General features: G+C 49.2%; 1 protein-coding gene across 2 annotated transcripts in view; it reads left to right on the plus strand.

The window, feature by feature from the left end:
- The window catches only part of Cog2 (component of oligomeric golgi complex 2), a 30,107-nt gene extending 20,789 nt beyond the window's left edge, over positions 1-9,318 (plus strand). The window contains exons 11-18 of one of the 2 annotated variants that reach the window (XM_031341790.1): positions 618-679; positions 1,796-1,947; positions 2,912-3,085; positions 3,803-3,875; positions 4,144-4,286; positions 5,993-6,132; positions 7,433-7,613; positions 8,700-9,318. In XM_031341790.1, the coding sequence (XP_031197650.1) occupies positions 618-679; positions 1,796-1,947; positions 2,912-3,085; positions 3,803-3,875; positions 4,144-4,286; positions 5,993-6,132; positions 7,433-7,613; positions 8,700-8,801 (1,027 nt within the window). In that variant the 3' untranslated portion in view covers positions 8,802-9,318. The remainder of the gene's footprint in view (positions 1-617; positions 680-1,795; positions 1,948-2,911; positions 3,086-3,802; positions 3,876-4,143; positions 4,287-5,992; positions 6,133-7,432; positions 7,614-8,699) is intronic. The other variant, XM_031341791.1, reaches the window with a different exon arrangement.
- The last annotated feature ends 2,432 nt before the right edge of the window (positions 9,319-11,750 follow it).

Raw genomic sequence — 11,750 nt, forward strand, 5'->3', positions numbered from 1 at the left:
AACAGTGCCCACAGAAGCAGCCAGTTGTCAAACATGTTGCTTCTGTTAGTGAACCCAGGTCTTATGGGTGGCTGGACGCTGGGACTGGCTGCCATTAGGATGTAGGCTGCAGTAGGAAGGCGAGCAGGGGATAAAGGGCATGTGCAATGAGCCCAGGGTTGACTAGGGCCTTGGGGTCTTTCTCAAGTGACAAAGGCAGGTGCCAAGCCGGCTTTCCATGTCTTAGTTTGGGGCATTTCTTCACTGTGGTATTTCCGACATGGGGGGTTGGAGACCTGTGTGACCTTGAGCTGTTACTATGAAGTAGAACTAAGGGGGTCCTCAGTAAGGCTTGGGTGGCGCATATTGAGACTGGATCTCTCAGTAAGGCTTGGGTGACACGTATTGAGACTGGATCCTCTCAGTAAGGCTTGGGTGGCTTGTATTGAGACTGGCTGCAGAGAGCAGAGAACCCTCCAGAACAGTGGCTTCTTGTTTGGAGTTTCTTTCTTATACAGCAAACAGGGAGACATCCTGAGAATACCAGGTGTCAGTGGGCAGGAGAGGAGGCTGTGCTGGGAGAGGCATCTTGTAGATGCCCCCTGGCACCAACGCTGACCCATGTCCCTCTTCTTCAGGTTCAGAGAAGTGGCAGGATCCTTAGAAGCATCCCTCACAGATGGGCTAGAAGATGCTCCAGGTAAGCTCAGCAGGAAACAGCAGGTGTCCCTCAAAGGGCTGACTGAGCTCACCAGCCAGCTCAGCCCTGGTCCTGAGCATGCTCCTGCGTTTTCTCACCACACAGGGATTTGTGCAGTAAGGACACTAGCTTAACATCTTAAAAAAACAAAAAAATAGGACCCCGTAACATGCTAAGCAAGCATTCCACTAATAAGCTAATTCTCAGACATTTTACTTTTTTATGCAACAGATAGAAAGCAGTCTTGGTTCATTGAATTTCTTGCTTTAGAGATATGGTGGCATAGAATGCTTTATAAAGTTACAGGCCTTTTACTCCTGGATGCCACATGTCAGGGCCGTGCTCCTGTGTGTGCTCCTGTGTGCGGTGCTGTATCCTCTAGATTCTGTGATCAGCTCTTGAGATTGGGCACATTTGTGTGGAATGGCTGTATATTCAGTCAGCTATCTATAGACTTCTGCAGTTTACCTTTCTTCCTGCCCCCAACCCAGCTATGGGAAGGTAGTACATGGCTCTGCATACTCCTGTCCCGTCTTAAGAATGACTCAGTTGGAACACAAGCCAGGCCTCCTGGGACTCTGGGCAGGTGGAAGTAGCTGGTGTTCAGATTCATGACACACCATTCTTGGTAGCCATTGAGAAACATAGTATTTCTGTAGCACACAGGTTCCAGGTTCTGCTCTGACACAGCCTGATATATCCTGAAACCCCTTATTGAGTCATGGAGTTGTCTCCCTGTCCATCTCTACAGAAGTAGTCATAAGGACTGACCTCCTCTGTGTGGGTAGTAGCCAAACTGAGGTAAGGAAGAGTAAAAACTGAAGTGTAAGCTTACACGCTGCCACACACCTTTGGGTGTGTTGGTGTGTTGTGTGCTAGAAAGCACTCATTTAAGGCAGTTAGCGTCGTGTTTGACGATAACTCCCATGCCTGGGAACTGTCAAGTAAGTGACCAGACATCACAGTGAAGACTCTTGGTCTTGGGCTGTTCTAGCATCTCTGTTGGCCACAGGTCCACAGCATGCCCTGTTCTTTACCTTGAGTTGTATGACAATGCCTAGAGTGAGAAGCAGCCGTAACCGGATGGTGTGCCCTGAGTCCATGCTTTTTCTCCAGCTGGAAGTCCGTATTGCCTTCTGGCTTCTCACAGAACATGGATCAGCCTGGGCAAATGCTGGTCCGATGAGATGTTCCTGCCTTTGCTGGCACACCGTCTGTGGAGGCTCACGCTGCAGATTCTGGCCAGATTCTCTGTGTTTGTCAGTGAGGTGAGTGGGCACCATGCAGCCCTCCTCTACCCAGCTAGCACTGGGAGGACTTCGAGGGGCTTGTGGCTAAACACCTACAGGGTGTCCAGAGTGTCCTGTGGTGTCAGATCCAGCTGTGAACACCTGGCCACAAGCTCAGGATTAATTACTGAGAAGTCCCACCCTAGTGACTTTCTCATCTCAAAATCAGATTCCTAAAGCACCCTGAAAATAAAATGTTCACTTTAATGAAAAATATTAGAAATAAAAGTAAATAAATAGGTTTAAGATTTAAAGAGTGAGATGATCATCAAAACAGAAGTAGCCCCTCCATTTTAGGCTCTCCTGACCCTCTGCAGCCAGTAGGTCTCTACACTTACTCCGTTACTGGGACACGGGAACCGTGGCTTTTGGTGCCTCTAAGAGCTAAGCAACAGCTTTAGGTCCTTGCATACATCTGTGTTCAGAGCCACCTCAGGGACATCCTCAGGGACAGACACACAAGCCAGTCCTCACGGTGCATAAGTCTAGAAACAGGGAGACAGTCTTCAAAAAGAAGCACACTACAAAGAGGGCAGTGCAGGCACAGCTGCTCTCCGTAACAGAGCACAGGCCTAGAACAGCTGAGGTCAGCATAGCTCTGCCATCCCTCGCCCTGTGGACTTGAGTCTCTGGTTCTTTGTAAATTGGCAAAATGGCTTCTGTGTGTGGCTGTGATGAGGATATACCTGTGAGCTGAGGTGCTAGGAGGAGGGGGAGCTCTGTGGAAGTTGGAGCCTATCTCTCCTGACCCCCTCTGCTCACAGACTTCTTCAGGCTTTCCTACCCCATTGGCTGTCCCAGAAGACACAATTCCAAAAACAGCAGGACCTAAACCCACCTGAGGTAGCCATGCTGTACACTGCAGCCAGTGTGTGTGCAGAGCTGCTAAGCATGTACAAACACCCCGTGTCTCCGAGGTTTGATCCTTGAAATCCTTTTTCAGCTTTCTGCCAGGCCCATTTCTAATGAAACTGCCAAGGAGACTAAAAAGCCTTTGGCTGGCAGCAAAGACCCTTTGGAAGACCAAGGAAGCCATCCTTCAGAAGCGGGCACCGCATCCATCTCCAGCACTCAGCTGGTGTATGTGGTCTCAGACCTAGGCAGGCTGCAGGAATGGGTGAGCTTCATTGCACTGGTGGATACATGGATCTGTGAATTGTGGGGTCCCGCGCACCTGACAAGGACATTCTGCCCTACAGGATGTTTCCCGCCACAGTGACCTTTGAGTGGGCACATCTTTGCGTCCTGGTCCCTACTGTAACACACCTGTGCCCACTGCTCCTTGCTCTCAGGAGAAAGCTAACCCTCAGCATAACAGGCTCTACTCTTCCTCATTAGCTCAGCTTTGCTTGGGCATGGCCTACAGTGGGCTGGCCTGTAATTATTTTCACTTCACTACCCCAGATGTCTGAGAGCCCCCACCCACTTTCTCTGTTGGGCCCATGTTTTGCTCCCAGCGTTTAGAGAACTTTATGGACACACTTAGCATTTACACCTCCAGATAGATTTTGCTTTTCACAGTTTATATTTTGTGTGATTGGATAAAATATATTGTGTGTTCTGAGAGAATGTGGCCTATTTTCTGTGAGCAATTCTGGTGTCATGGAGAGCTATAAAGTGAGGTTTGCTTTTCTGCCTTCAGTGGCCTTGCAGCCAGCACCCCATGCTGTGCCCAGTGGCTGTGCTGAAGCAGAGCCTGACCCTCCCACCTGCTGGGAACTTTACCTATGGGCTCTGCCTTGGGTTTCAACACTTGTTACTTGTGTCTGAGGTTGTGGATGCAGGGCTGCTCGTTCTGATTAAAAGAAGGAACTAGTGTCCAAATGTGTTTCAGCTTCCAGACCTCCTGGAGACAGTCAAGCTGAAACTTGAAATGATCGGCTTTAAGAATTTTTCATCTATCTCAGGTAAAAAATGAATTTAGACTCAGACTTTGAATAAGAAATATTGTAAAGTACAAGGCTTTAGACTCAGGGAGTGTTTAGACTACCACCTCGACTCCAGTCGTAAATCCTTAGCTGTTTCTTTTTTGCTTGTTGATTTAACTTCTATAAATGAGATTGTGGTTTTGTACTAATGAACTGATTTTTTAGCACACTCTAAATGTCATGGTCACATTTTAATGAAGCTTACCCTAGCGAAACCAGTGACTCACTCCACTGTCCTTTGTCACAGCGGCCCTGGAAGACTCCAAGAGCGCCTTGTCTGCACATGTCCCCGCTCTGAACAGCAGGATTGTCCAGGACCTGAGCGAGTCTTGCTTCAGTTATCTGAAGAGTGCCCTGGAGGTCCCCAGGCTTTACCGCAGGACCAACAAGGTCAGTATCTTTTGTGGAGAAAGCTCTGTGATGTGCAGGGCCAGGGAGATGTGGACCACAGTCAGATCTTAGGGTGGACAGAGGTGAAGGACTCAGGAGGGCCAGGAGCCAGCTCAACTCATGGTGTGTGCTTGGCACTGTGGGCATTGGATTTTAAGGAAAAATACTTTTTGTATGTGTGTGAGTCCTGACTGATCTGGAACTCACTCTATAAATCAGGATGGCCTCAATTCCACAGACATCTGCTTATCTCTCTGCCTCTGAATGCCAGCCTTAAAGATGTGCAGCACCACACCTGTCCAGAAAAGTACTTTCTTTAAAGAAAAAAAAGGAAGCAATGAAATTTTTATTTTACTTGATGTATATGACTTTCTCCTACATGCATGTATAAGCGCCATATGCTTGCCTGTTAGATCCCCTGGAAATGGGGTTACAGATGGCTGTGAGCCCCGTGTAGATGCTGGGAATCTGGGTCCTCTGCAAGAGCAACAAGTCTCCTTAACTGCTGAGCCTTCTTCCCAGCACCAAGAAACCATTTCATAGCAGTTCTAAGTCTTACTCATTTGAAATTTATTTTGTCTTCATACAGCCCCCTAAATTTTTAATTAATCTTACTCCTACAAATCTTTATTGGAAATACCTGATTTTCCTTATTCTTTTAGTGAACACATTAGGAAGAATAGCATTGAGAATATGTTAGCAGCCAGTGCGGTAGCCCAGTGGGTAGGGTGCTGGTTGGCAAGAGCACAGCTGGCTAGCACTACAGAGGCTTTGCTGGATGCCTAGGCTGTGGCAGAGCCATTGGGAATTCTTTTTCCAGCTCATCCTCATGCATTCTCTCCTTGTTACTGCTCTCTCATGATTGGTTCTTCCTCTGCTTGTCTTTCTCGGTCATGGTGAAGTGCTAGACTTAGTTTACTGCCTTTTTGTTTACCCCAGACGCTCAGGCACTCCAGCAGTGAGCTATGACCCTCCTGCTCACATGTTAAGCAGCTCCTGTTAGCATTACCCATGTGTTGCAAGAATTTTGGAGTATAGGAAGGGATTCCTTGCTGCTGGACTTATTTGAAAACAGTTTGTGTGAGGTTGCTTTCCTCTTGTTTGTTTATCGTCATCATCATCATTATTGCCATTGTTATTGCCTTTGTTTTCGTCACCTTGAGAATAGAGCTTTACTTTGTATCCCAGGCTAGCTTAGAATTGTGTAGCTGAGGTTACCCTCAAGTACATGGCAGTTCTATGCCTGAGACTTTTGCTGGGCTTACAAGTGTGAGCCACCAAAGCCTATGTGATAGTCACACCTGCAATCGCTGCACTTGGTAGGCTAAGAGGAGGATCACAAGTTTGTCTGTATGTGAATATGCACAGCATGTCAGTCCCCACTGAGCCCTGGGGCAGTCTTCACCTGCAGGGCAAGGAACCAAGTCCTCTGTGCCATCCTGCTACTTAAACAGGATGTAAAACCAGCCCTGGGCATCTGTCTAGTGGGAGGAGTCAAGACTCAGCCCTGTGTATCCTGCCTCAGAATCAAGCCTGATCTGGAGCAGAGGCAGGGGGCCGTCTCTTTGGCACACTGCTGCCCCCAAGTGGTTTCTGTGGTTCTCTGGTGGCTTTCTGGGAGGGATGGAGCTGTTTGCTGAACATTAATAGTTTAATGACTCTTTACTTCCTTGTGTCCCTAACTCCTGTTTACAATGGCATTCCAGGAGGTCCCCAGCACAGCCTCTTCATATGTGGACAGTGCACTGAAGCCACTGTACCAGCTTCAGAGTGGACATGGGGACAAGGTGCAGGCAGCAGTGATGAAGAGCTGGCTGCAGGAAGCTCTGTCTGACAGCACACACAAGTAAGCTAGTGGCCTCTGGAGAGCTGCTCGTCTGCACCCTGGACAGGGATTGCACATAGAAACCGCAGCTGTAAATGGGCAAGGTGTGGGCAGGCACTTGATCCCATCTCTCCCTCCCTCCCTCAGCCTTTCTCCATCTGCACTACAGTCAGGCTGACCTGGGTTCAGTGAGTCCCCAACCCTGAACCATGAGGGCACCTTTACTGCCCTCCCCACTCAGCACAGCCAGGTCCTTCCTCTCCGCAGCAGATTTAGATGCAGTAGAATTACCACTAGTAACAAAATACCATCTAGCTGGTCCATCAGATGATGGGATGGAGGAAGGGACTGTGTATGTACAGTGTGATCTCAGCAGAAGGCCTGGCAGGAACAGTTAGCTGGATCCCTTCCTAGCCACCTCATGGCTAGTGGAATCGCCTCTTGCCTCGTGGTGGAGTGTTTGTCTGGCAGTCTTGCAGTCCTGGGCTCCGTCTCCAGCACATGAAGGAGGGAAGAGTCTGTGGCTCTATTTTACTATTGATCTATTACTCACCGTTTTACAGAGTTCAGCCCCGAACCCCCACCTTACTGTGGGTCAGTTTAGAAACAACAGTGCCTAATCCTGTGGTTTTTGTAGGCAAATAACTTCCCAGTGCCACACAGCCAGTTTGTCAATCAGGCAAGAAAGTGACTGTTTGTAATGTTATGTTGAAAGTTTGGAAATAAGTAAGCTTTGTTGAAAATCCTGAGATATTTGTACTTTAAGAGACAGAATGCTTGACTGGTCTTGACATGCTGTAGAGGGTCCTGCACCTGGGAAGGACACTGGCCCTCAGTTTCTGTATGTAGAACTAGCGTTTTTATTTGTATGTACATGGGAGGCTGGAGGTCAGCTATCTGTGTCTTCTTCCACTATTCTCCACCTGTTGAGACAAGGTCTCACTGAGGCCTGAGCTCATGAAGTGACCTGTGCTGGCTGTCTGGAAAAACCCCAGTGACTGTCCTTTCTCTGCATCCCAGTGCTGGGACTATAGGCAGGCATCCTAGATGCTGGGGATCTGAACCCAGGTCATCATGTGTGCACAGCAAACTCCTCACCTGTTGAGCCTTCTCCCCAGCCCCAGGACTAGTGCTCTAAACAGACACCCATGCACTCTCAGGGAACATCATGCTGAAGACTTAGGAAACATGACAACCCATTTTCCAGTTGCGCTGTTGTGTATGTGATTGCCATCTTAAGAATCTCTTATTTACAAAGCAAGTTTCTGCATGGTGTCATCAGTGTCTGTTACCAACCTGTCATTACCATCTCGTGTCCAAGGTACTTTGAGACTGTGTCAGACGTGCTAAACTCCGTGAGGAAGATGGAGGAAAGCCTGAAGCGCCTCAAGCAAGCCAGGAGATCCCCAGCCACAAACCCTGTCAGCTCCAGTGGCGGCATGAGTGATGACGACAAGATCCGGCTGCAGCTGGCCCTGGACGTGGAGCACTTGGGAGAACAGGTACCAGCAATGTTTGCCTGCTCCGAGGGCCAGGCTAGCTAAGGCTGGGTGTCACCTCCCTAGGGCCAGCAATAGAAAAGAGCCAGGCCCAACTTGCTGTGAAGAAGAGTGTGTGCCAGGAAGTAGACGATAGAAAAGGCAGAGGGACCCAGAGTGTCCCCTCCCACCCAACAGCAGGTGCCCTGGGTGCTTCAGCATTTGCTCAGGCTATCAGAGCTGCTTTTGCTGCCTGCAGTCCTGAGCCAGCAGCAGGGCCTGCAGCCTCCTGCCCTGTGTCAGATAAAGCACCAATTTTGACGTCATGGTGGGTGGCTGATGGCAGCTTATAGACCTCCCATGAGGGTGCAGTGACATCCACAGTACCACCATTTACAGATGTAGGCAACTGCCTTTCTTGACAGTCAGGTCAAGAAAGAGCCAGGCCCAACAATAGCCTGTTATCCCTGCATTCAGGATGCCTAGGCAGGAGGATTGCCATGAGTGGAATTTTAAGACCCCATCTCAAAAAAAAAAAAAAAAAAAAGAGTGAGATAGCCTACAGATATCTGCTGCCGTGTTTATTCCATAAGGAATGTGAAGTCTCTGACAAGCAAGACATGGGCAAAGCAAGAAGTAGGGATATGCTGTCCCTGCTGCTGTTCAGGTGGGACACCCGGTAGCACAAAGCGCTACCATGCTACGTGTCTTGGTCCATTGCTGTCTGAGGCAGGGCTAAGATAAAGGAGAGCTGACGGTGCTTTATGGAAAACTCCAACTAAAGAGTAATTTGCTTTTCTGTTCTCTGCACATGGGTTTTCTCTCCTAGCATTTTCTGAAGCCCACAGGAGAGACTCCTTCCCTGGCTAGAGTCTAGTATGGTGGGCTGAGGGGTTCAAACATGCTAGCTCCTTAGACTGTGAAGCACCGGCCCGCACTGAAGGGCTGCACTAAGCCAGCCCTTTGCTCTAACCCTAACCTTTCCCCTCCTTCCTTTGGGAACACTTCCTACCTTAATGGGGTAGGGTCGGTTTGTCCTGGCTTCAGTGACAGCCTCCTTTCCCTCTCAGATCTCATCACGGTGACAGTTCATTCTCATGGCCTTTGCAGATACAAAAGATGGGCTTGCAGACCAGTGACATCAAGAGCTTCCCAGCCCTCTCAGAGCTCGTCCTTGCTGCCAGGGACCAGGCGACTGCAGAACAGTCCTAGGAGCCCTGGCAGGACCTAGAGTGGGGAAGAAAGCAGCCCTTGTCCTCCGAGTCGCCCAGCAACAGCCTGTTCCTCTGCCCAGCGTATGTGGGCCATCTTTCACCAAGAAAGAACCAAAAGCCTTTCCATTGTATGGAAGATAGTTTTTATGACATTCAAAGCTTTTTACTATAGTTTACAGAACAAATTGTTTTATTTTTATTGTAAATCTTAGTGTAGACAAGCTGATGCCTACAGTAGGGTAAAAGTAAATCTTCAAGTGTGGCTATGAGGCTGTCCTGGCCCTGCAGCAGAAGCACTGGGCAGGATGCACCAATGCAGAGTAGAACACTGATTGTCCCCAACCCTCCAACCTGGGAGATACTGTCAGCCCCTGCGCCTCCTTAGAGGCTACACAGTGGCCAGCCCATCTCGACACAGAAGAATAGCACTTCTGATCTTGCCGTCTGCACCTCTGTCAGAGCCAGAGCTGGCCATAAAGATTCATTTCCTAAATAAAAGAAGTATCTGCTGCAAATGTGTAAGTTATGAATCCAGTCCCAGTGGCCCTCATCACGCCTGCCTTCAGTGACACACAGTCCCTGTGACACAGATGGAAGGATCTCATCTTTGTAGGTCTCCCTCTAGCTGCTTCAGGTGCATGGAACAGGCCTCTACCAAGGAGCTGGGCTATTAATAGTCATGAGAGGGCATAGCTTCGTCTTGAACACACATGGTTTCATACCCAAGGAGCCCTGCTTATCCTTGTCCAATGGCTTTGTCACTTGCTCCCAGAAAGGAGAGAGCACAGTGCCCAGCCCAACTCTGACATTTCTATTTCCCGTCTAAGGGTAGGTGGCTGGCAGGTGTGATTTAAGCCCAGGTAAAATAGCTCCAAACCCAAATTTCCAGCCTGTGTACTCAGCATACACACTGGCCTCAGCCTAGAGAGTCAGAGGTCAAGAGTGGGCCTGGAGGCCTAGTCTCCTACCCTGCTGGCTCTGACTCCAGACCATTACATTACTCTAGGATGTTTCCGTCCTGGAGAGCAGGAGGTTCGGGCAAAAGCTAACAGCCTCTGACTTGGGTCTAGCTCCCCAAACAGCTCTCTTGTTACTGTTTCCTAGCTTCCCTGTTGAGAGTCAGTTTTATTCAGGCAGGTTTAAAGTCAAAGTTAGACATTTTCCCAGCTTCAACATACATACTAAAAACCCGTCTCCCATGTAGTTTACTGCTGTCTGGTGTAAGAGACCTGTAAGGAGGAGGCCAGTCTGTCATTTAGGGACCTGCAACCCACCATCTCCCTCCTATTAACCAAAGGGTGGCCATTCATTTTTCAAGCTGCTTTCAGTGACCACGAATATGGCAGCTGATTACGAAGAAGTGATTCTGTTGTGGAGGCAAATGTTCAAAATCAATGAGAGTTGCTCCCTCCCCTGAGGGCCTGCAAGTCCTTACAACTGCCTGTGGCTCAAACTGTTCTCTGTTGGGAGGATCCATGGAGAACTGAGGATCCAAGCCAGCAAAGCTGGGGAGAGCCACCCATGTTGAGGACTGCAGGTCTCTGTGAGCAGCAGGACTTATGCTGGTGTCTAGCTCAGTCACAAAGCAGAGCTCAGCTGTGCAGTGTCCCACCAGGACACTGACACCAGGTGGACTAGCAGGAGGGTGCAGGCCAGACTCAAACCTGGCTGCTCTAGGGGATCGTGGTCTTCAGTAAGGACTAACCCTAATTTGTGCTCCATAAAGGACCAATCTCAGCCTAGACATCCGTTCACTACTGTTGTCTCCCATCGACTCCTATGATGGTTCATCTTGTCAGCCTGATGGAATTTAGAGTCATCCAGGAAACAAACCCCTGGGCATGCCTGTGAGGAGGTTTCTAGGTGGGGTTAAGTGATATCAGAGACCCATTTTAAGAGTTTACAACAGCATTCCATGAGCCAAGAAAATGAGCTGAACACCAGCCTTAGCACTCCCCTTCCCCGTGTGTGTGTGTGTGTGTGTGTGTGTGTGGTGTCTGTGTGTGTATCTTCACTGGAAGTGGTCAGCTGTCTTGTGCCCCGCTCCTACACTCTCCCCACCACTCAGACATGACCCGGAATAAACCCATGAAGAACTGAGGGGCCAAGCCAGCAAAGCTGAGGAGAGCCACCCATGCTGAAGATTGCGGGTCTCTGTGAGCAGCAGGACTTGTTGCTTTGCCTGCTATTTTGTCACAGCAATAAGTTTACTGCACCTCCCTCTGGACCAGGGCCTTTCTTAGCATCCCTGTAAGGCCTTAGGCCAGGGAGGGTAAGGAGTTGGCTTCTAGTTAACCATGGTATGAAGGTCCCTCACTATGCTGCCTGGCACAAGCAGGGGATGGACTAGCTAGATTGCCAGACCCACAGGGTAAAGTGCCATCATGGTATTGGAAGCCAGAGAGGAGTTTTCAGGAGGGAACAAGACTAGGGTGGGAAAAGCCGTGCCTCAGGATGGACCTCAGTCATAGGGACACGCTCTACCTGTCCTTACAGGACCCTGTGGTCTCAACACCAAGCTCCAGAGCAGCCCTGTCTACGAGGTTAGGCTATGCTCATGCAGAGTCAAAACTCCAGCTTAGGCCAGAGAGGCGACTCCGTGGGTTTTTGTTTTTGTTTTTTGGTCTTTTGGTTTTTTGAGACAGGGTTTCTCTGTATAGCCCTGGCTGTCCTGGAACTCACTCTGTAGACCAGGCTGGCCTCAGACTCAGAAATCTGCCTGCCTCTGCCTCCCAAGTGCTAGACTTTGTGTTTTTAACACAGGATTTCCCACTGTCTGTGCCCTGTGGGTTCTCCTGGTACTCTTTGACCTTTTCCTGTGGCTAACATGTTACATCATTCACCTGCTTCCCAATTTATACAGGCTGCCTGCCACACACAGAGAGACACATATACAGACATACATACACACACACACACATACATGAGAGAGAGACAGACTGTCTTG

Source organism: Mastomys coucha, unplaced genomic scaffold, assembly GCF_008632895.1.
Source record: "Mastomys coucha isolate ucsf_1 unplaced genomic scaffold, UCSF_Mcou_1 pScaffold22, whole genome shotgun sequence".
Lineage (NCBI taxonomy): Eukaryota > Metazoa > Chordata > Mammalia > Rodentia > Muridae > Mastomys > Mastomys coucha.